Source organism: Manis javanica, chromosome 2, assembly GCF_040802235.1.
Source record: "Manis javanica isolate MJ-LG chromosome 2, MJ_LKY, whole genome shotgun sequence".
Lineage (NCBI taxonomy): Eukaryota > Metazoa > Chordata > Mammalia > Pholidota > Manidae > Manis > Manis javanica.
In genome coordinates, this window is record NC_133157.1 from 7,921,597 (window position 1) to 7,943,120 (window position 21,524).

At 54.1% G+C, this 21,524-nt stretch overlaps 2 protein-coding genes across 26 annotated transcripts in view; both read right to left on the minus strand.

Moving 5' to 3' along the window:
- Positions 1-3,808, minus strand: part of GARNL3 (GTPase activating Rap/RanGAP domain like 3) — a 132,729-nt gene extending 128,921 nt beyond the window's left edge. The window contains exon 1 of one of the 3 annotated variants that reach the window (XM_073224262.1): positions 3,617-3,808. In XM_073224262.1, coding sequence (XP_073080363.1) covers positions 3,617-3,708 — 92 coding nt within the window. In that variant the 5' untranslated portion in view covers positions 3,709-3,808. The remainder of the gene's footprint in view (positions 1-3,616) is intronic. The other 2 variants (XM_037008129.2, XM_073224264.1) reach the window with 2 other exon arrangements.
- A 1,787-nt stretch (positions 3,809-5,595) lies between these two features.
- The window catches only part of RALGPS1 (Ral GEF with PH domain and SH3 binding motif 1), a 270,250-nt gene continuing 254,321 nt past the window's right edge, over positions 5,596-21,524 (minus strand). For 18 of the 23 annotated variants that reach the window (XM_073224311.1, XM_073224325.1, XM_073224303.1 and 15 more), the window contains 6 exons: positions 19,065-19,148; positions 17,799-17,904; positions 16,042-16,134; positions 15,784-15,889; positions 13,888-13,979; positions 5,596-10,182 (listed from right to left, as the gene is read on the minus strand). In XM_073224311.1, the coding sequence (XP_073080412.1) occupies positions 10,153-10,182; positions 13,888-13,979; positions 15,784-15,889; positions 16,042-16,134; positions 17,799-17,904; positions 19,065-19,148 (511 nt within the window). In that variant the 3' untranslated portion in view covers positions 5,596-10,152. The other 5 variants (XM_073224316.1, XM_073224337.1, XM_073224323.1 and 2 more) reach the window with 4 other exon arrangements.

Consider the following 21,524-nt stretch of genomic DNA (forward strand, 5'->3'; position numbering starts at 1 on the left):
ATTTCTGTCCATAACAGTTGCCATTTAGTAATGTTTGTGCCAGACACTGTTTTTAGCGCTTTGCATAAATTAGTTCATCTAAAGCTCACATCAGCACTATGAGATAGGTGCTACTTCATTTTACAAATGAGTTAAGCAAGTCCCAGAGGGGCTAAGCAATTTGTCCACAGCCACACACAAGTGAAAGGACAGAAACTTGACCCCAGGTCTGTCTTGCTCTAATGCTCTGACGCCCTTGTTCTTGAACACTGTAACCCGGGTGGACCTTCCTACAAAGAGAGGACAAACACGTCTAGGGAAAATGCGACAGCTAAGTGTCTTTCTTGTCCCCTGACCTCTGGGTTTCCCAGATAGTCTTTTTCACCGCCACCTGCCTGGACGCCTAATGCCTGGGTCACCCCTTGCTCCTTTACACTCACTATGTGCTGTGTCTGTCTGCCAGTTACCAGAGCGGACACAGGACATTTAGTAAAGACAGCTGCCATCCTGAAAGTAACGTCCTTTTCCCTGATGTCAAGATGATTGAGTAACCCGATGACAGAGAAAAGATGGTTAAACCAGATTCCAAAAGGCCCTAAACATGAGGCAGCGGCATTTAAACTGGACACTGTAGGAAAGGGGAAGTAAATAAAGACTTTACAGTAAGGTAGGCTAAGTGGCAACATGCCCACAAATGAGGTTGGGGCTCTCACCGCTGAAGAGCTTTCTGAGCATCCACTCACCCCATCTCACTCTGGACTTGCTGGAACAATAGGCCTGGGGTAGGGACCCCCACATTTGCACAGTTAATTCTTCTGTTGGCCCTCAAAATCTCTATGTCAGCCCAATGCAAGACAGCTCTTAACAGTCTCACTTAAAAATGTGATGATTTGGATTGAGGGATTCAAGGGTATTTTTTTAAAATGACAATAACACTAGGAGACATTGTAGATGAACCTTCATCTGTTTCAAGGTAAGGAATTCTTTTCTAATTAAGCACAAACTAGAGGGAAAAATAAATATGACTAAATTTGTAAAAAAGATAACAAAAACTTTACCAGAGAACACCATAAAGATAGTTTCAAGGCAAATTACGAGCTGCAAAAATATTTTGCTACATATTTGATCCAAAAAACGAATTCCCTCAATAAATAAGGGAATTATTCAATTCAATAAGGAAGAAACAAACATTCCAAAGGAAACATGGACAAAGTTTTTGCATATCTATTCCATCTGAAAAAGAAATACAAATTATATAAACATGAGAAAAAGTTTCACCTCACTACTAAAGAAAGAAATGCAAATGAAAACCTGGTATGACTTTGGCAAATATTTATAAATGATAATGCTTAGCACTGCGGATGAGAAAAAACAGGCAAAAATATATGCCGTTGGGAGAGCTATAAACAGTACAGCTTTCTGGTGGGCAATTTGGCCTTATGCTTCAAAAGCCTTTGAAATGTTCATTTTCTTGGATCCAATCATTTCCATCACTTCTGTGAATCTATCTTAAGGAAATGATTACTTCTCCATATTCAGATGAATGCACATGGATTCAATGTGTCTGCAGTTAAGAGTGGGAAACTGGTAATCAACTGCATGAATGGTAATAAAGGATGGGTTAAATAAATTGTCCTCCAGCAAACAAATTATTTTTATAATCAGAAACATGGTAACCATTATTTTCTAAGGTTTGTATGATAATACCATGGAGTGTTCTATATATATATATAAAACACCCTCCGGAGGCCAAGAAGTCATGTTGTCTTTCATGTACAAGGTCACAAAGACAAAGGAGGGGATGGTAGAAGTGAGAATTCAGAGGAAGAGAAACTTTTTCTAAACTAACACTGTTCAATATTGTAAACATTAGGCCTATGTGGCTATTTAAATATTAACTAACTACAGTTCAATAAAGTTTAAAGCTCAGTTCTTAGCTGCACTAGCCATATTTCAAGTGCTCAGTGGCCTGGCTTGCAGCTGTGGTGTCAGACAGCTGCCATCATCAGGGGCAGTCCTACCGGCCAGCGTGGATCTGTGTCCACCTCAGGCCTGGATCCAGCTTTTGGTTTATCTCTCCGGCCCCACCTTTTGGTACACCCTCCTCATCCTTCATGCTCCAGCGATGAGTGCAGGCACCAGGACAGAGACCATAGTTACCTAGTTCTCCCAGTCTAGTCGGGGAGCCAGACCATCCAGGTAATAACACACACACCGAATACGGAATAGCAGATATATTTTTGATACAACACAGAGCCCAGTGGTTTAGAAAAGACTTCCCAGAGGAGAAGGGATAGGTGTTATCCAACGAGTAAAGAAAAAACTAAGTAGAGAAAAGAGCACGGTATGAGTAAAGGCACAGATGAGAAAAAGCAGAGCAGAAGGAAGAACTACCAGCTGGTCAGGAGTTGATTCCTTCAACAGACAGTAAATGTCTGTGATGCGCCAGGCCTGAGCCAGGCTCTGGGCACAGGGCAGTCAAGAGAACAGCTACGGTCCTTGTCCTAGTGGTGCTTCTACTCTACCAGTGCTGCCGCAGCCCCCAGGGCAAGCCAAGGTGGGCTTCTGGGGATCCTGCTTGGTTTCTTTTGTATCCTAGCTGTTGATCCCTCTTGGCCTCAGTGAGGGCTAGAGCCCCACCTCGGATCCTTCCTGTCGCCCCAACCCCGTCCCTGTCACTGCTGTGCGGGATGGAGAGCTCCTGGGGGGAGGGGGTCTAGACAGCGTGGAGACGCAGGGGACAGTATTGGTAAGACCCCCGCCTCCCGCCCAATCCCCAAGCGGCCAGCGAGGGGTGCGGATTTGAGGTGGAAGAATAAGGCCAGAAGTGTGGAGGCTGCTGCCGGGAGTCATCTAGGAGGCCTGGCTCCGAAAATGGCAGGGCGGACTCCAGCGATGCTGGGGCGGGAGAGGCACTCCGAGAGACGCGGGAGCGCTCCGAGGGAACGAGTCCGGCAGGGCAGAGGCGCGCAAGGCGTGTCTGTGGGGCGAGCTTCCAGGGAGAAGGGGCCCAGCACCTCAGAAGAGGTCCCCAGGCCAAAGGCGGGGCCGGACACCCCCGGCAGGGCAGAGGCGCCGGCGGGTCGCAGGGGCTGGAGCGGCGGAGCGGTCGGGGCCCAGGGCGCTGGGATGGGCGGGGCCGGGAGGCAGCAGGTGTGCTGCACCTGCGGAGCGCGGCTGGCGAGGCTGGGGCTGGCCTGGGGCAGCGCAGAGGGGCGCCCCGGGGGAGGGAGACCTCCCTTGGACGTCGGGGGGCTATTCCCCGACCTTGTCCTTGAGCGGTTACAAGAAGCGGCACCACACATTCTCTACAGCCCGAAATCCGCCTGGGGCCACGGCTTTGCTCGGGGCCTGCCTCAGGACCACCGCTCAGGGGCGTCTCGTCGGGTCTGGATGCCCGGCACTCGCTTGTTTCTTCTATGCGGCGACCCCCTCCCGCACCTGCCGCAGGGCGGCCCAGCGCCCCTCAGCCCCCGGCGTCTCGGCTCAGGCTGCTCGCCCGACCTGGGCAGCCCGCCCAGCGACCCCTTCCCGCGCCGCGGCCTCGCCCTCCTCGGTCTGCTCAGGCCGCCACCCCCCACGTGGCAGGGTCCCCGCCGCCGCCCGTCCCGGCCGCACCCCTCCCGGGCCGCGGTACCTGGGGCTCTCGAAGCTGCACCCCCTGCGCCGCAGCGCCGTCCTCTTCTGCCGCAGAAGCGCAGCGGCCGCCCCGCCGGGCTCCGGCTCCATCGCCCCGGGCGGGGGCCGCGGACTCGGGCGCGCTCGGGTGGGCTCGGGCCTCGGCGGGGCTCGGAGGGCCGCTCGGTTCGCAAGCCGCAGCCCAGGCCCCGCCCCGGCCGCCTAAGCCGGGCTCTGGCCCCGCCCCAGCCCCACCCCGAACTCCTGCCCAGCCCACTCGGTGTCCCCAGGAGTTGCCAAGGCCCCGCCCCCTCCCCCACCCTCAGCCTCAGCCCGCCCACTCCGTGTAGCCAAGGCCCCCCCCGCCCCGCCCCGCGCTGACCCCGCCCCCGCCACGCCTCTCCCGCGACGGCGCCGGGGGTTCTCAGTGGGGTCCCTTCGCATCCCTGCCGGGCCCCCACGCCACAAACGCCCCCCAGGCCCTCAGCTCCGTGCACAGCCCCGCCACTCCCTCTCCTTGTCGTATAGCCCCAGGCCCCGCCCACCTGCCCCGCCCCTGCTGAGCTCCCGCCTTCACCCCGCGGGCCGGCTCCCTCGAGCGTCGCCCCTCCGTACCTCCTGGCCCTTTCTAACATAGCACTGTCCCTCTGGGGGTCGCCCTTCCCCGTGCCCCGCCCATAGGCACAACCCCGCCTTTTCTCTCCAAAACCCGGGGTCCGTAGGGGGCCTGGCTCCCTCCCGCGGCCCTCAACTCCGCCCGGACAGAGCCCCGCTGGCGCCTCAGTCCTGGTGGGGTGTGCGCAGGGGTGCGACGCCCACCTTCCAAGCCAAACAGGCTTTCTACCTGCCTGCATTAGCTCGCGGACCTCTCCATCCCTCAAGCGGAGGTACGGCTGTATCTTGGTGGCCATCTGCGGTGCCTGACGCTGTGGGGCTGAGGGGCTGGAGCTTCTCAGGCCACCTGTCATGGGTTCGTTTTGTTGGACGTGATGAACACTTTCCAGCTGTAGGACAACCCCAGCCACCTCACCTCCTTCCCAAGTCAGACGCACCGTCCCAGAGCCCTTGAGCACTGCACTGGCGCTGAGTGCAGCGACCCCCTCTGGGTAAAGTTGGAGGTACTGTGCCACCTAAATCGTGAGGAGCTCATGAACAAGGGTCCTCAGCAAGCAAGGCTTGTGAGGTGTGGCCATGCTGGCCTGAAACTGGGGTGGTGGAGCAGAACCTGAGGAGGGTGGCAGCCTGTGCTTGGAGAACTGACCGCTGCAGCTTTGAAAGGCGCTAGCTGAGAAGCTGAGGCAGGCAGGGCGGGGGCTCCCGTGGTCAGCTTGGATCATCGTCACTCCCTGGCCCACAATGCCTCAGTGACTTCCACGTGCCTTCCCAGGAAGGCCTGGGCTCCTTTGCTGCTGCGCATTCCAGCAGAGAAGCCAGTATGGAGAGGAATGATGGGGAGAGAGAGATGCAGGGGGCTCTCCATTTCTCCTTCTGGCCCCTTGAGGCTCCACCTTGATCTGTCTTTCAAGTTTCCATGAGACAACGCTTTAAGACAGTGCCCTTTTTCCCCTTAAGCAAGCTAGAGAGGGTTTCTGGTTTTCACCCAACATCATGAATTGCCCCAACATATCTTTGCAGATTTGGATCCATTACTCCCCAAACCCTTTCCTTGGTGAGACTGGGTTGGCTGCTTTTCTCAACCTCATCTGCTTCTCCTTTCTCTCTCCCTGCACCCCCCACCCCCATGTGTTCATCGTTCTATGATATCAGTCTCCAAAGGTCCTCTGCCCTCTAAAGTCCCCCAGGCCCCCACCTTCCTCCTGGAAGGCCCACAGCACGACTCTGTCCCTTCCTGTGGGTACTGCTTCTATATGTCACTTATGTTCTAGCAACCTCTTAGCTTGGCTCTGAGCTCCCTACACCTTACCTTCTTTGTGTTTGTGCCTGGCACAGCAACTGTTTGCTAAGTGAATGCATGTGACTTTAATAAATTGAGCGATATTCATTGGAAAACACATTTAATTTCAAAGTAAACAAAGGTATTTGTACATTAAAGTATTTAATTAGTGAAACAATTAATTATCAGTGTAACAAGCTGAAAAATACAGCAACTTGATACAAGACTGAGGTAACAAAATACTCCACCAAAAGTCTAAAGAATCCCATGGAGGGTTGATGTTCAGTGATTATTGGGGGAGAGACAGTTCACAAGAATTAGAGAAAGTCCTTACACAACTGCATGCAGGAGGTCTGCCAGGAAAAAAGACAGCCCAGGAGAGGGCAACAGATTTAACAAGAAATGAATTAAAATGTAGAAACTCATTTTTAACTTACTTTGAAGAATACGTAAGAAATTGAAAACTACTCTCTATGCAACATTTTGCTTGCTAAAGTGAAAAACATGCATTTTGGCACGAAATTTATTAACGATTATACCTTACTAATAAATTAATTACTAGTGTTTCACTGTCAAATGGTCACAGTTGTTCAGAAATGGAAGAGAGTAATGGTTATAGAATGGGCAGATGACCCCTCGCGTTGGTGCTGCGAGCAGGATGTACTGCCCGTGGTGGACACACCCTGGTGCAGCCTAGGGCTGCGAGGAGGCCTGTGGTACAAGTTCTCAACACCCAAGAAAATGCAGCTTTTGCTCATGCTGTACTTGCTTGAACATTTTGAAATTAAAACTGAAAAACCTCTGAAGTGAATACTGTGAATATTCTGACCCGGCTCTCTCATTTCCACCTCGGAGTCCTCAGCGTGCCCAACCATGGTTTTGTGCCTGGCTGTGCTACCAACCAGTCTCTAGAATAACAACTCCATCTAGTCCTCCTTGCACCTGAACTTGCAGATCCAGAGGCTTTTCAGTCTGTTTGAAGCCTGTCTGAAGGAATTGGCCCAGGGTTTGTACCCAGTGGTAGGAGAGAGGCAGGGTCTTGCCAGAGGAGATGCCAGGGTGAGGATTATTCGTTTACTGAGTGATCAGCTCCGTGAGGGCAGGGAGAGGTCTTGTTCTCAGCCATTTACGGTATATCCCACATAGAGCCCGGCACATCGGAAGCACTCGCTAGAGATGTGAATGTAGCAATGAATGGGTGGATTTACGCAGAGAATCTGTTATTTCAAAGGGACTCTTGTAGTTGTTATTTTCTTCTTAAAACGTGAAATCACCCAACATGTCAGTATGAGGTGGGGCTGATTAAAGTCATTTATGAAGTCACACAAAATAAGTTAGATTGTGTGTTTAGCAGTGTTCACCTGGCTATAAGCATCAGTAATATGGGTGCAGACCTCTAGACTCCACACACGGAATGAAAGCACAGCTGGCTTGCACATGGCTTCCCATTTCCATGGACCTTTGTCTACGGGTAAAATGGGGTCCTAGAAGATCATGTCTGGCTTGGGAGGTGGGGGAACGATGATGAAAGAAATACTGGCAATCTTGATAAGAAAAAAAAAGCCTTATAAATTCACTTGGCAAGAGAAAGTGGGTTCTTCCCTAAACAGAATTGTACAAGTATCTTCCTCTGTAGTTTCCACAGCAGGACAGAGTGATGAGTGGGCTTGCTCAGGTCAGCGAAGGGAGGCCACACTCTCTCATTGGGCACACTCACAACAGTATTGCTACTGCTCTCCACCAAATCAACCCTCCATGAAGTATTTCAGTTGTCAGAGCGCAGCTGGCTGATCTTGAGTTACAAGATATGTTCAACCAGGAAGGGGCAAAAATTACTCCCAAGGAGAGGTGAGGAAGCTGTTTCATTATCATCATCATGATATCAGCTACTTTCTCCATAGTTCATAGACAGGATTCCATAATTTTCACTTTGGGGTGGCATGATCTGTTTGCTTTAAAAACAAAGAAGATAACAGCATATGCGTGCAAGACATACCACCTTCCATGGCTTCACAAACATTTATGCATTATGGACAGTTAAGGAGCAAAACACAGAAATGCCTCCGAATCCCCCCGTGCACTTGCTTCCTTTGGGGTTTGTGCCCGGTCCCCTCTGTCCCAGCCTCATGGACCTCCTTGCCTGCAGCCTGAGGGCACACCAACGCTAGGAAACCGTCAGCACTTAACTCACACGCTTGGCCCCAACCCATACTGGGACAGCCAGTGTCTTCACACCTTGTCTCCTGGACTCCTCAAGGTGCTGACCAGTTCTGCAAGGCCTTTGCCGACAAGGTCTAAGCAGATTTTTTTTTTTAAAGAGTCCAAGTTAAGAATGTTTCCAGGAGCAGATGTGGGGATCAGTCTCCATTAGGGAGAACACTAAACACTTTGAAAAGATTTGAAACTGCTATTTCAAATTTGGCTCAGAAGAAAGCATTTGTGAAAGATAAGAAAGAGGGCAGAAAATGATCTGATTTAGTGGAGCCTGAAATTCTGAGGTTTCTGGAATGACATCGCTATGATGTCATGTAAGGAAACCCAGGGCAGCTGAAGAGTGGAGAAGCGCATGGCGTGTAAGCATGTTCTGGTCTTGCATTTTCATCCAAACTTCAGACTTTTAAGACACGACCAGGCAGAATCAGATGCCATGGAGGCCAAAGTGTTAACACTGCATGGTTGTGGTGAGAGGTGTTTGTGGAGTGCTTGGTGTGTTCATGCAGCCAGCAGATGCTAACTTGAACAGTCGTTGATATGAAGTGAGCGCACGCATCCAGAGGTGGGCTGCGTGTGGGTGTGCAAGGCACCAATGACCAAGGTTTGATGGCACCCACTTCACCACCCGGGGCTTCTCCTGGCACCAAAGGAGTCTAGACTTTGCTCCAAAGGAGGGGTAATTACTGAGCACAGTAAAAGCTCCACCACAAAACCCTGCTGACAATTACTTTCCTTGCCAATTCATTCAAATTTTCAGAAAAGTTATCACTGTTTGACCAAAATACAGTAGTGGGTCCTTTGGTTGTTTTTAAATGGATCAATTATAGATGACTGGTTAAGATGCTGTTTTGAAGCATCTTGCCCAGAAACTCTAAAGGGTAAGGTTTGAAGTTTGACCAGTGTGAGCTCTGAAACCAGGATAGCAACAAGGACCCCGAAATTTAGTCTCTTTCGGAAAATCATTTTAGGGTTTCCTTCTCAGAATTTGGACATCCAGATTAGGGCAAGAGAGAAAGACAGAAAGGAGCTATGGTGATAAAGCTACTGTAAATAAAGCTGATTTTTATTCATTATTTTGAATAAAAATGTATTTGTGCAAAATAAAAGTCACTTAAAAATATGACAAAGAATGACAGGTAGAGGATGTTGTTCGTATGAAGAGCTCTTAACTGAGTACAGAGCTTGGACTGTTCACACCCCAGGGCTTTGCTCTCTTGTCACCGTCATTAACAATTGTGTCCTCGGACTTGGATGATCAAGAACTTGCTGGTGACTGCGTTTGGGGGCAAGATTAGGGAGCATAAGGCCTCAGTGTTGCTCAGCTCCCAGTGTAATCTGGAATCCCAGTGGGCCCCGCCCTGGCAGTGGAGGCAAAGGGGGGGAGATGGAGGGAGCAAAGCCTTGCTCTGCAGGGAGGGGTTGGTGCAAAGTAGCTTTGTTGCAGCCGGTCACTGTGAGCATGGCAGCCTCCGAGCTGCTTCTGAGGAAGCTGGGAGAAAGGGTCACAACTTCCCATCCTGGCACGGTGTGTGGGGTGAGAAGAGATGGGCCTTCAGACCTGCAGGAGAGGGGGTGGGGAAAGCAAGCAGGCCAGCGGCCCAGTCCACAGTCCTGAAGCCGAGTCCCGTCTCAGAAGAGCTGACAGCCGCAAGGCCTGGAAGGGACCCAGGGGCCCAGGGAACAGGCCTTCCAGAAGAATAGCACCCATAGGAACAGAAAAACAAGACACAGTTTAAGGCATTGCTTGTTTACAGTAAAGAATGCAAGGGACCCTTAACACAGAAGGAATCTGGGCTCCACCTCTGACCTTCCTCGGTGGACAAGGCTATCACTTGAGGTTAAAGCAGGGCTTCAAAGTGAATGAAGTGGGTGATGTCACAAGTCTGTGCCAAAATGCATGTTTCTCGAAGAGTTCACACTCGCTCGCACACAGACATACATGGCACCCACACGCAGAGGACGCTTCGAAGGTTGTACAAAATCTGAGGCAGCCCTGTGGGTGAGCAACCCCATGCACTTGGGGTGTAAAAAGCCAGTTTCACAGCCTGCTCCTTCTCTCTGGCCCCTCATGCCAGTTAACACTGTCCACTCTTCTGTGCAGAAAGCATGGGGGACCCAACGTGGGCCCGATGCTCTCTAGCCGAAGCAACAGCTGGTGGATGGTCGGGGGCCCAAGAGGCAGGGCAGGGTGTTCAGTTTGGGGTTCAATCCCAGCTCCTCAAGGTGGCGCTGTAGAATGAGTGTCATGAGAGATGCTGGGGATTGGCAGGTGGATCCTGCGCTGGTGGAGCCCTCTGGACTGTGAGGCCGCAGGTCGCGCCCCCTTAAGTCCAGCTGTGGGTCTCCCAGCACCCTGGCCAACCATCTGTGCCAGGACGTGTGCTTTACCACCAGTCCCAGGCTAGGCTCTCAGAAGCCTTTGAAGTCACGCCAAATACTGCAGAGATTTATTCAAATGACATAAGGTTTGCAGGTACCTGGAAGAGAAAGCTCAACCTCTTGTCAAAGTTCCCAGCTTTAGGAAGGGACAAAGGGTAGTCCCTAAGGAAAGGGACCAGGCCTTTCCCAGTTAGTCTGTAAATGAGCAGGTCAGGTGGAGAGAGGGCCTGGAAATAATGACAGCCAGCAATTGTTAAGTGACACAGGCTGCTCTGAACACTTCACGTGCATTGTGTCCTCAAGTCTTCACAACAACCCATGAGGCAGGTACTGGTGGTATCTCCATTATAAAGAGGGGAAACTGAGGCTTAGACAGGGGAAGTACACAGGGAGTGGCAGCGCTGAGACACGAGAGTGTATGCTCTCTATCCTTGCACCAAAATCACACTGCACTTGGAATGGAGAGGAGACAAATCCTGCAGAATGGGCATATGCCTCGGGAAGGGAAGCCAGCCAGGGAGGGTGGGTGGTCAGGGACGGCAGGAACTGGCAAAGAGAAGGGCTAAGTTTGGGGATATCAGCAACCCCAAGACCTTCCCACAGCTATGTGCCCAGGACAAGATCCCAGCTCCCTTTCCTGGGGGGGACCGCCAGCCCAAAGTCAGAGTGTCCTCTTCCCCTCTCCTCAAAGCTGCTAACACTCCCCTAGCCCCAGGCCTCCTCCCCCAGCACTGCCACGGGGTTCTAGGAGATTTGATGAGAAGCAGTTTCATCAAAAACAAATCCATCTTGGTGTCAATTTGGTCATAGCAATGAATTGGAAAAAATGCATCTCTTTGTACCAGGAGACAGTTATAAGAATGGTCACAGCAGTACTGTTCAAAAGAGCAAAAAGCAGAACCTCAATTCTCAGGGTCAATAAATAAAAAAACCAGTAAGAATAAATTAATGACAGTCACACACACTGACACCGATGAAACTTAGGAACACACTGTCGGAGAGCAAGGCGTGGATGAAACTATAGTTAGGGTTCTGTTTATAAAAAATGATTTTTTAAAAATGTACCCAAGATAATACATTAAGGAATCAAATACATGTACAAATATTTTTAGATGCTGTTTAAAGGAACAGTAAACAAACAAATCAGGAGTGAGAGGTGAAGGTGGGAGGCAGGCAGAATCCAGAAGAGGCCCCTGGGGGAGGGAGGCGTCCTAAGCAGGGGGCCCCGCCTGCCTATAGGCTGGGTGCTGGGTGCACTGCTGTTTGCCTCACTGCTGGGATTTACAGCTTACACATATGGTATCAATACGGTTTATGTGTACTCAGGGTTAGTACAATTTTAAGAAATGCAGTTCCACAAAAAGTGAACCGATCTCAGTCACTGAGACTTTCCGTGGGGGCAGCGGCCACTGCGGCCTGCTGGGCCACCCCATGGAGGCACTGTGGTTTATCTAAATCACCCTCTGCTCTGGGATATTTAAGGGTCAGCTTTTCATTATTTCATATAGCACAGAGTGGGAATATTTGACTGAGAGTAAATTAGAAATAAAAGGGGGAAAAAGAAGAAAAAATAGCAGATCCCCCTCCCTTAAGTCTAAAAATCAGACAGAAATTCTTAGAAATGGCAGAACCTTGTCAGGGCACACCATGTTCGCCATACCAGAGATTTGGATCATTTGTCCTTCTGACCAAACACCTGCTCTGCCAAATGGGTTTGGCCCAGTTCCTCGCTACCTGCCATGGAGCTGCTGCCACCGGTGCGCTGCCCGCCCCACCCCCCAGAGAGGGGCAGTGGGCCTTGCCCAGGGCAGCGCCTCATCACGGCTCCTGGCTGCGCCACTCCCAGGCCACCACCAAGGCTCGGGTCTCTCTCCTCCCCACCATGCTGGCGGCCCACCTCAGACTGTCCGTCCCAGTCCAACCTGGGGCCACTCCCGCCTGCTGGCCACCTGTGTGTGGCAGGAGAGCCCCAGTGCTCTGTGCTCTCAGAGAGGCACTCAGAGCTGATGAGGGACCCCAGACACACACAGCGTGACTAGTGGGGAGGCCAGGACACTCTGGCTCTTGCCGTCACCCGAGGCAGCGCCAGCCGCATTCACTTCACATCACCTTAGCTGACTGCCTACCGAAACCCCTGGTCTTCCCACCATGGAGGGGGGCAAGTACATTTGCTTAATGTGGAAAGGATTCTCAAAGAATTATGGTTTCTTGTATATTATTTTAGAGATTTTAAATGTACAGACATATAACAAATATGCATATGTTTTAATACAAATGAGATCGTGCTCACCGCTTCTTCACTTCTGTGTAGGAGCCGCCGTCAGGTGACGATGCACCGATCGGCCTCTGTCTTCTTTGCTACCAGGTGTTGCCCGATAGGAAATTATGGAGGGTCACAGGGCTTTCCGGGGACTTTTGTCCTTTGTTTCCTCTCACGGGCAGTGCTGCAGTGAGCATTCTTAGCGGCGCACCTCTGTGCGTGCTTGTGTGAGTGTACTCCAGGGGGCTAGGTGAGCCAGGGCGCTTAAAGGCAGTTTATTTGGGGCTCCCCTGTGGTATCGCCAGTCTTCCCTGGATCAGTCTTGTCCTACTGTTTTCGTTTGTCAAGGACTTCCTGCTAGTTCTGCTTTCTAGCTGCTCGTCATCTATAATTTGATCAGCTTGTCATTATCCTCATCTACGTAACAGGTGAAAACCCTGAGCAGGACCAAACTGAGCACAGAATCATGGGACAGGCCACTGGCGACCTCCGTCCAGTTCATGAGAGCAGCTTTGAGGGCCAAGATGCCTGTGACTGTGCCGTGACGGCGCCCCGGAAGCCTAATGCCTGGTGTGAACCCGCCTTTGCTGAGCTCCTCTCAGACCTCAGAACCGCTGGTCCCAGACGCTACCCACCCGTCCTCCTCGGGCTGCCACCATCTATTTCAAGCCCTGGTGTCCTCTCCTCCCAGACTCTCCAGCTGATCCCTGGGGAAAGGGGCAGGAGGCTTAGGGACAGGAGCGCCAGCCCTGGTGCTGCCACCTACCGCCCCCTGGTGCTGAGGCCTGCGACGGCCATTCCTCTCACAAGCCTGCACAGCCAGGAGCTCAGGGCCGGAGACTGGTGTTAGATCTCACTAACTATGGGACCTTAAACAAGCGTCTGCCTCTTTCTGAGCCTCAGTGTCCTCAGCGTAAGGTGGAGACCGTATGAGGGCCTGCCTCGCAGTGATGTTGGGAAGACCCAGACAACTCCTCATATAAAGCATTTTGCAGAATACCTGGTCCTAGGTGGGGTGTGTGTGGTGATGGTGGGGAGCCGAGGCACCAGCCGGGCCCAGGAGACCAGAGGTCCCACTGGCTCAGACACACCAAGGAGCCAGAGAGCCCCATTCATCAGCTGCCATGGTTGGCTTTCAACAGATTAGCTATTGAAAGGGGCGTGGGGGCAGGGAGGCACTTTAGTCAGTTTGGGGGGATGATCAATTTAACTATTGAGGGGGTGATCCAAATAGATGCTGTAGCCTGATCCTTGGGGGGATGTCACACCTGCCACCTAACTGTCCCCGAGGGATATTTCTGTGGCGTTTTCCTTATGGGAAAAGACACAGGGACCAGATTCCAAGTTCTGGTCTGAAGCCAAGCTTAGTTCTAAGCTGAGCAGGGAGTACTTGTCACCTGGGAAAAGGCTGATCAAAAGAGGCTGCCTGGGAGCATAGCGGAGAGGCTCTGAGGGAAAGAGGGAGCCCTGTTTTCTATGGACCCTTAGTCCCAAGGGTGGGAGAGGATATTTCAGGTGACAAGCAGGATTTGGGTGACTTTACCTGAGGCCTGTTGCTTTTACACGCATCATCCAAATGCTTGTGCCACAGTATTGCATGAAACCGGGAGCCAGTCTGGAACTTGTAAACATTGCCTGATGGGTAGAGAAACCATCAGTTAAGAAGACGTCCGCGTGGGAGGGCCTGCCTGTGGCTGCGGCATGAAGGTGAACGTGTACCTGGGTGACTGAACCAAGGAAGGTCAGAAGCAGCCTGAGGCAGGCTTGGGGCTCCCAGAGAAGGAGTCTCTGGTGCTCCTGGGCTGTGCCCTTGGACTGGGGCTCTTGACCATTTGGGGGGCCATAATACATTTGGCTCTGGGGAAGCCTGTGGGCCCTTCTCAGAATTACATTTTCAAATGCATAAAATAGAACACAAAGGAAATCAGTGATACTGGAACACAGTTATCCAACTTTCAGGAAACAACGGAGTGACACAGGCCCCTAAGTGCTTCTTTATTAGTGCACAGTAAGATTTGCGGCCAGTCTGGTACTGTACTGTAATTTCAAACAGATGACATGCATGTTCTTTGTTGACATATCAACCATGATATTCTGAGAAAACTACAACAGTATGTGACACGGAAGTATCATGGTTTCTCTTAGAGATAATCACAGGTGTTTTGAATGTTCTAGTAGTTTAAAGACTTAGAAGTCATGGAAAACAAAGATGTAGTCTTTTCCTCACCCAAGTTCACAGACCCCTTGAATTCTATCCACAGACCCTGGCCTCCCTGTGTGTCACATGTCCCTCTGCTTGGGGACAGTGCTATCCTCTGGCGTAAGGTCCAAGACTGGCCCCGTGGCCGTAAGGCCTTTAAATCAAGCTTGTGTGGGCACAGCCTTTACTTCCTAAAGAAACCACCACTAACCCAGGCCCAGAGCCTCGAGGAAGAAACTCGAACGGTGACCAGACTGCGGACGCGCTGTAACGCGTGTGCAGTGATAGGTGGGCTGGTCACTCCGATGCAGGCAGAGCCCACAGCCCCTCCCGTCTCTGTTCCCTGGGTTTCTTGGAGCTCCTGTTTCTTCGCTTCGCAGCTAACAGCATTGGAACACAGACACCCCGGGTGTGGTCTCTCCACAGCAGCCTCATCTGCATTGCCTGGGAACTTGTTAGAAAAGCAGAACCTTGGTCTCCACCCCAGATCCACTGAGACCAAATCTGAATTTTGACGAGATCCCCAGGTGATTTGTAGGTACATGATCCCCCCATTAGAACATTCCTGTGAAGGTGGGAAGGGGCTTGGGGATTGACAGTCCCAGTGAGTCTGCCTGGCTAGAGCCCACGACTCAGACAATTCGGGGTTTTGTCAGGTGGCATGCATGGCCGAGGAAACTGGCGTGGCCTGTTCTGAATGTCAGCGCAGACAGGGCTCCCGGACAAGATGGCCCCCATAACCTCTCCTTCCTGATACGGTCACGGGGCAAGGATGGAACCAGGAGGAACCGGGAGACGACGGGGTAAAGTTGGAGTTTTCCTAAAAGGACTCTCTGGTTTGGCCTTGGACCAGGATACTGCCAGAGTCACATGGCACAGGTAATGTCAGGGGCGTCCCCGACATCTCCCAAGACCCAAGGCCCTCCCAGCCCCATGGCCACTGCCTCATCCAGGGCTCTCATTTATTCCAAGGCCCTGAGGCTTCAGCTCTGGGAGCACTGGGCCCCAGTAGCCATAAGTGAGGCCACAGAAAGGATACATGCACACCGCCCTGTGGACACACCAACCACCGTCTAAGCAGCTTTCATGGACTAGTGGGAGGACCCTGTGAGCATCAGACCCTAAAGCAAGGGGACAGCAGCAGCCTCAAAGGCTCCTGCCATCTCAGAAAGCACATTCGGCAGAAGAGGACGCAGGGTGCAGAGAAGCTACAGGTGCCAGCTCAGGCCTGCTGCCCACCTTTTTCAGGATTATTCAGCTGGAAGATATCCGGGTGCTCTGGGTCGTCCGGCAGCCGCACCATCCAGCCCACGATGGAGACCTTCTTGCCAGGTGTGGATTTGTACTGGAGGGGAGCAGCAGCATAGCTGGGGGGCCCCACTGCCCAAGGCAGGCCGACCGGCCAGGCCAGCTTCTTCCCACCCACGCCCTCCTCTCCTCCACCCGCCCCCCTCCAGTTCACGCAGACCCCCAAGGAGAGTCCTTTCTGGGACTTACGTGTTTCCTGTCTGTGCCCCGCAAGGACTTGGCTCCGTAGTACAGGAGGGTGGATCCCGAGAGGACGACCCAGTACCTGGTCCATGAGGACAGCTACAGGGGCGGGGCAGGCAGAGTGACCACACTGCAGGCGGGCCCCGCCTGCCGCCTCACAGGCCCGGCCATGCAGGTGGGAGGGTGTCCCCTCCGCCTGCTCAGGGCTGGCACAGGCCTTCTCTCTGCCCCGGCCCCCAGCCCCCCGATGCCATGTCCACTCAGGACCCCGTGGAGGGAGGCTCCTCGCCAGAGCCTCTGCGCTCATCGGCCCTGTGCCCTGCCTCCCTTCCCTGCTCCTCTGCTCAAGGACCCTTTCCTCTCTTCTCCTGAAGGTAGGGCCGAGGCGTGATTCTGTGCTCAGGTGACCTGGGCCCAAGAATGCCCCAGGGGAGGAACATGGTAAGAACTCGGCCACGCTACACCTTGGTGCAGCAGAACCATAGTGTCTGCAGTGGGCTGCTCCGCCCGAGACCCAACGGCCTTGCTTTTGAAGCCTTTATGGTTAGAAGTGGGAAAACCCAGCTGGGCCACGCTGCAGGCCTGGCCTGTGTCCCTAGGAGAGAAGGCTGGGATTCCCCTGCAGGGGACTCTGCTCCCTGGTGTGGGGGAAACCACCTCAGTGAGCCTTTCGGTTCTGCGAAGGTGAGGCAACGATCCCACCTTGCAAGGAGGAGGGCTGAGCGTACAGAGGGCCGCAAACCGCTCCGCGTCAAAGCCTACGAGGCTCCCTCCTCTTGCTGGATGGAGCCGTGCCGCTGCAAATGGTGAAAACCGTGGCTTTCAGACCTTTTCACATATGCTGAACTGAAAGAAGCTTCATGAAACAATACTTCCCTTTACCATGTGTAAGGAGCCCTGGCATTTTCTATTCTATTCTACTCAACAATATGACCCACTGAATTGATTTCCTCACTCACTATTGGACCAACCAGCACTGGGGGAAACACTACTTTTAGGGTACTGTCTTGCTCTGGCCTCAGAATGACTAGGGCCTGGATTCTGGGTACGGGAGAGAGGCAGGCGGGATGCTTTGCGACACTCTGGGTCTGAGGGGCAAGGTGTGGCCCAGAGCTGGAGTGAAGACTCCCCTCCTCACCCAGGAACACAGCAGTTGAGTATATGGAGGTGTCATCGGCAAGGGCCCCAGCATCTCACGGGCAGTGGGAAGGGCCGAGCAGGGGCCAGAGCAGACGCACGAGCTGCTGCCGGGAGAGGCGGCTCGCCTGGGTGCTCCACGGTAACGACGGCCCGTGTGGAGGGCTGAGGCCCTGCCCCCGATGGGGGCCAGTGACGTTTGGGTACAGCTCGGGGCACCCAGGGACTACTGGTGGAGCCTCAAAGGCCTCTTGACTCCTTGTGCCTGCCCTCTCCTCCCCTCGCTGACACCGCTGCCTGTGGGGCTGGGGGAGAGGCAGTCCACCTCTAGGAACCCCACACCGGCTGTGCTGAGCCCCTTACGGGCAGAACCCGCCCGGACCCCCAGGGGTCTGCAGGCCCCCACCAGCCCGCGAGCTCGCCTCAGCTCTGGTTCACTGTACGCTGTGCGCACTGCTGTGTACGCCACACTCTGGATGAGACCTCTAGGCACGCTTCACAGACGTGTAAACGGAGGCCCTTGCCCACTCTGTGACCCAGCCGGGCGGGCGCCCTGTTCGGCAGCTCCCTGGGCCCAGGCCGGCTCTGACGCGGTGCTGTCCGGGGACGACGCGCATCTCACTTACCGCGGGCTTCCGCCCCTCTTTGAGCAGCGTTTTCCTTCTCAGAGGCCCCTCCATGGTGGGCACCGCTGCTGGGCTCCCCAGTGTACAGATGCACGGGCCGGCGGGACTGAGGGGAGACTTTCAGTCAGACATCGCCCCGCATGAGCTGGGGTCAGAGGACCCACATGCTGGGAGGGGATTGGGGGGCTGCCGAGGCTACAGAGAGCATGAGGGAAGGAGGCCTGGGCTCGCCCACAGCTGAGAACTTCCACTTCCTCCTCCTCCGTCTTCCTGAGCACAGCAAAGCTCAGGCTGGGTGACCAGGCCCCTGTGAGCCTGGCCCCTAGCAGCACCCCCACCTACCCCATCCTCTGCGGGGGGCTTCCTCTCCGCCTGGGAGCTTGAGGCTGTGCAGCCCCTCCTTGTGTTGGCAGGAGCCTTGGAAGAGCAGGAGGACGGGAGAGGTGGGGTGGGGAGTGGGACCGCCTGCATACCATGGGCCCTGCACCTTCCCCTCAGGGCCCCCTCACCCTTGCCATGGGGGGTTCAGGGCCACCTGCAAGTGAAGACGGCCCCATGCAGCCCCAGCCCATGCTCAGCCGACAGGCGCGTCTGCGGGTACCTGCGATCCGGGGCCCTTCCCCACGCTGCTCTTCCGCCACATCCCACCTACTTGGCTGCTTGAGCCGGCACCTGCGGTTCTCTTCTTCCCCTCCACCTACACAACCCGAGCTACCCCAGGACGCATTGACCCCATGTCCTGAATCTGACTGACTGTCCATCCCGGCCATCCTGCCGTCCCCACCTTGGGCAGAACTTGAGCTTCCTTTGACCAGCTGCCTTTGGAGGCTCTCCTGCAACCTCCCCACGGCCGTGAGCCCACGGTCCTCACCCTGTGGATGGGGCTCCATCCCGCTGCCCCGGCCTCCTCTCTGCCCTCTCCTTCTCATTTCTTATCTCGACACTAACTCTCCTTCACACAGCAAAACCCAGTCTCTTCCTGCCGCAGTGCAAGGTCCCACGGGCTGTCCCTTTGGCTGGGGGCAGTCTTATTGTTCTTTCTGCCCCCTGCTCTGTTTGTTTAATTCCTATGTCTCTTCCAGTGTTTCCCCAGGGAGGCCTTCCCTGGTGGCCCCTCCCAAGGCACCCCCACCTTCTCTCTGGGACCCCTGGGATTTCCTCTCTGCCTGTCTGTCCCAGAGCAGCAGCCTCTAGCACAGTGCGTGCCATCCGGTAAGCCCCTAACAGCTATTTGTCAAATGAAAGAACACATAAATCAATGCATACCTGTAAACGCAGCTCTGGGTTCTGGGAGAATTCCGAACTGGAACCCGCCAGTTGGGCCCCAGTGTGGCATAAAGACGTCCCCTGCTTCAGAGGAAAAGGTTGAGTTTTAGCAACAGCCTGGAGAGACCAGATACTCTGATGGAGGCCATGCCATGCCAGACCATGCTGTCATGAGCTCAGGAGGCCCCGAACCAACCCTCCCCCCACCTCCCGGTCACACTGCAGGCACCTCGGGGGCACGTTTGGAGCTGCCAAGTCAGTGTCACAGCACCCTTGGAGCCTCCAACTGAGCAAGTCCCCAAGTTCCCGGGTAATTACTTCCTTAACGTTTTAATGAAATGTTCACCCTTCTTCCAGTGTCAAGGGGATGACCAAAATCCAGGCACACCCACTTACCCCAATGTGAGGTTGAGATGTTTAACTGAAAATGCTGTTTGGCCCAAATATTCCACGATAAACCCAATTAAATGCACACCCACAGTAACAGAGTTGTGGGCAGTGTTGCATGTCAAGCCTGGGCTGGGGATTCACCAGGGCTCAACTGATTTCCTCTGCCAGCTACATCCTCTCTGCCGACAGACCCTTTTGCCAGTCCTGGCCATGACCTGCAGACCCCAGGACCTTCCCGGGAGCTGCTTGGGGCTCCCTTCCCAACTGTACTTCCCCAGAAGGGGGCCTTTCACAGGTGGGCGCAGCCTCCATAAGCCGGAAGCCTAGCTTGTCTGGAGGAGGCTCCCGGCGTTCTTTCTCCTTCCCTCTCTCAGCAGAATGACTGCTGTGTCCCCTGGGCCCTCAGCCTTCTCCTGCCCCCGCAGCAGGTCTATCCCCGGACTGTAGCTTTCCCTGCCCACTGGCCACACAATGATGGGAAGTCAGACGAGGCTCACGCTGCCTTTTCAAATGGTTCTCCACCGCCAGAGAACAGTGCCTGCATGTCGCCCTTTGGCTCTGGCCACGTGGTGGTGGTGTGGGGACGTCCTCATCTGTGGCAGTGGACATGCACACTGCAGCTGGAGCTCAGGTTCCTGTGAGAGGCGCTGTGCTGCTCCCTGTCCGTCCATCCTCTACTCAGGGAGCTGTTCATGACCAGCACCTCGGGTCTGTCGTCCAGGGGCCCAAGGTCAGGGCTGGTGGCTGTGAGATGGTCATCTAGGTTGACTGCTCTGGGACCCCACCCCTTTTGCCCATCAGCTACACCCTGTTTAGGGGATACAGAGCCTCAGCATGTGCTTGCCCCCCAAATTCTTGAATGTAACAGGTCCCTTTCCCCACCACATCCCTGTGACAGATCATGGTCACAAGCTGACCCCACCCCACTCCACGAGCTGTGGCCACCACAAGCCCTGGCATGCTCGGCTCCCAGCCCACAGGCTGCATTGCTGTTCCTCTTTCATCCAGCAAGAGGCTTTCAAAGCAGTGAACAAATGTGATGCTCTTCAGATGAAGAGGCCTCCGCTCTAGTTTATGAAAAGCTTCAGCACTTCACCATTATGGGCAACACTGGTCAAACACCTCACACCTTGGTGCACCACCACGACACCACAACCCCGTCCTCCAGCAGGCTGCCAGAGGGCTCGCTAACCGACCGCCTCCGCAGGTGCTTTCCGCCCATCACCAGGGGACTCTTGGAGTCCAGGTGGGGCCGGCAGTGAACTTCTCTGCGGTGACAGCGCTCATGCCTGGAGGACGTTGCTGGAGCTGGATTCCCGCTCGGAGTTGCTGCCTGCGTGGAGCTGGCAATGAGCCTCCTTTCCCAGAGCAGGTCCTCTGCACAACTCCCCCTGCCCCACCCCCACCTGCACTTCTGCAGCGTCCCTTCTCAGGAGTCTTTTGTGCCTGCCACCCAGGAAAACGGGTGATGACAGTGGACAGCCTGTCGCCAGTCGTTCCAGAGGCAGGGCTGGGGCAGTGCTGCCACCTTCCCCGTCATTCTCTCCTGTCCTTTGGACAGTCTGCATACGTAACTGACGTTTTCAGGACTGACGTTTGTTGGCAGAGAGCTTTCCCACCAGGCTAGCCCCGTAAGCAGTCCTTCTTATGCTCTTCCTGAACAAGTGAGGTGCCCCCAAGTGCACCAGCTTGGTGTGGGGGTGCAGAGGCGCCAGAGGCCAGTGTGGCGGGCCACTACACTGATTATCTCACTGGACCTTTAGGCACCATTATCCTCTCCAGAATGGGGAAACTGAGGCTCAGTGACGTGTAGACACTCAACCAAGGCATGAGCCTAGGAAGCCAGGATTTGCACTGAGGCCTGTCTGATTCTGCCCAAGCTCCCTCCATGCCTTGCGGAGCCAGCACCGTGTGGGTGGCTTCCTGGCATCGTACTCTGAGGTTTCCTGCAGGTTTCCACAGCAGCCCCCACTGAATAGGCCTTGACAGGGTTTGAGAGACTGGATGGCCACGAAATTCTCAGGCCCTGGATCTCCTGGGGTGGGGCCACTTCCCAGGTCCCTGGTCGGT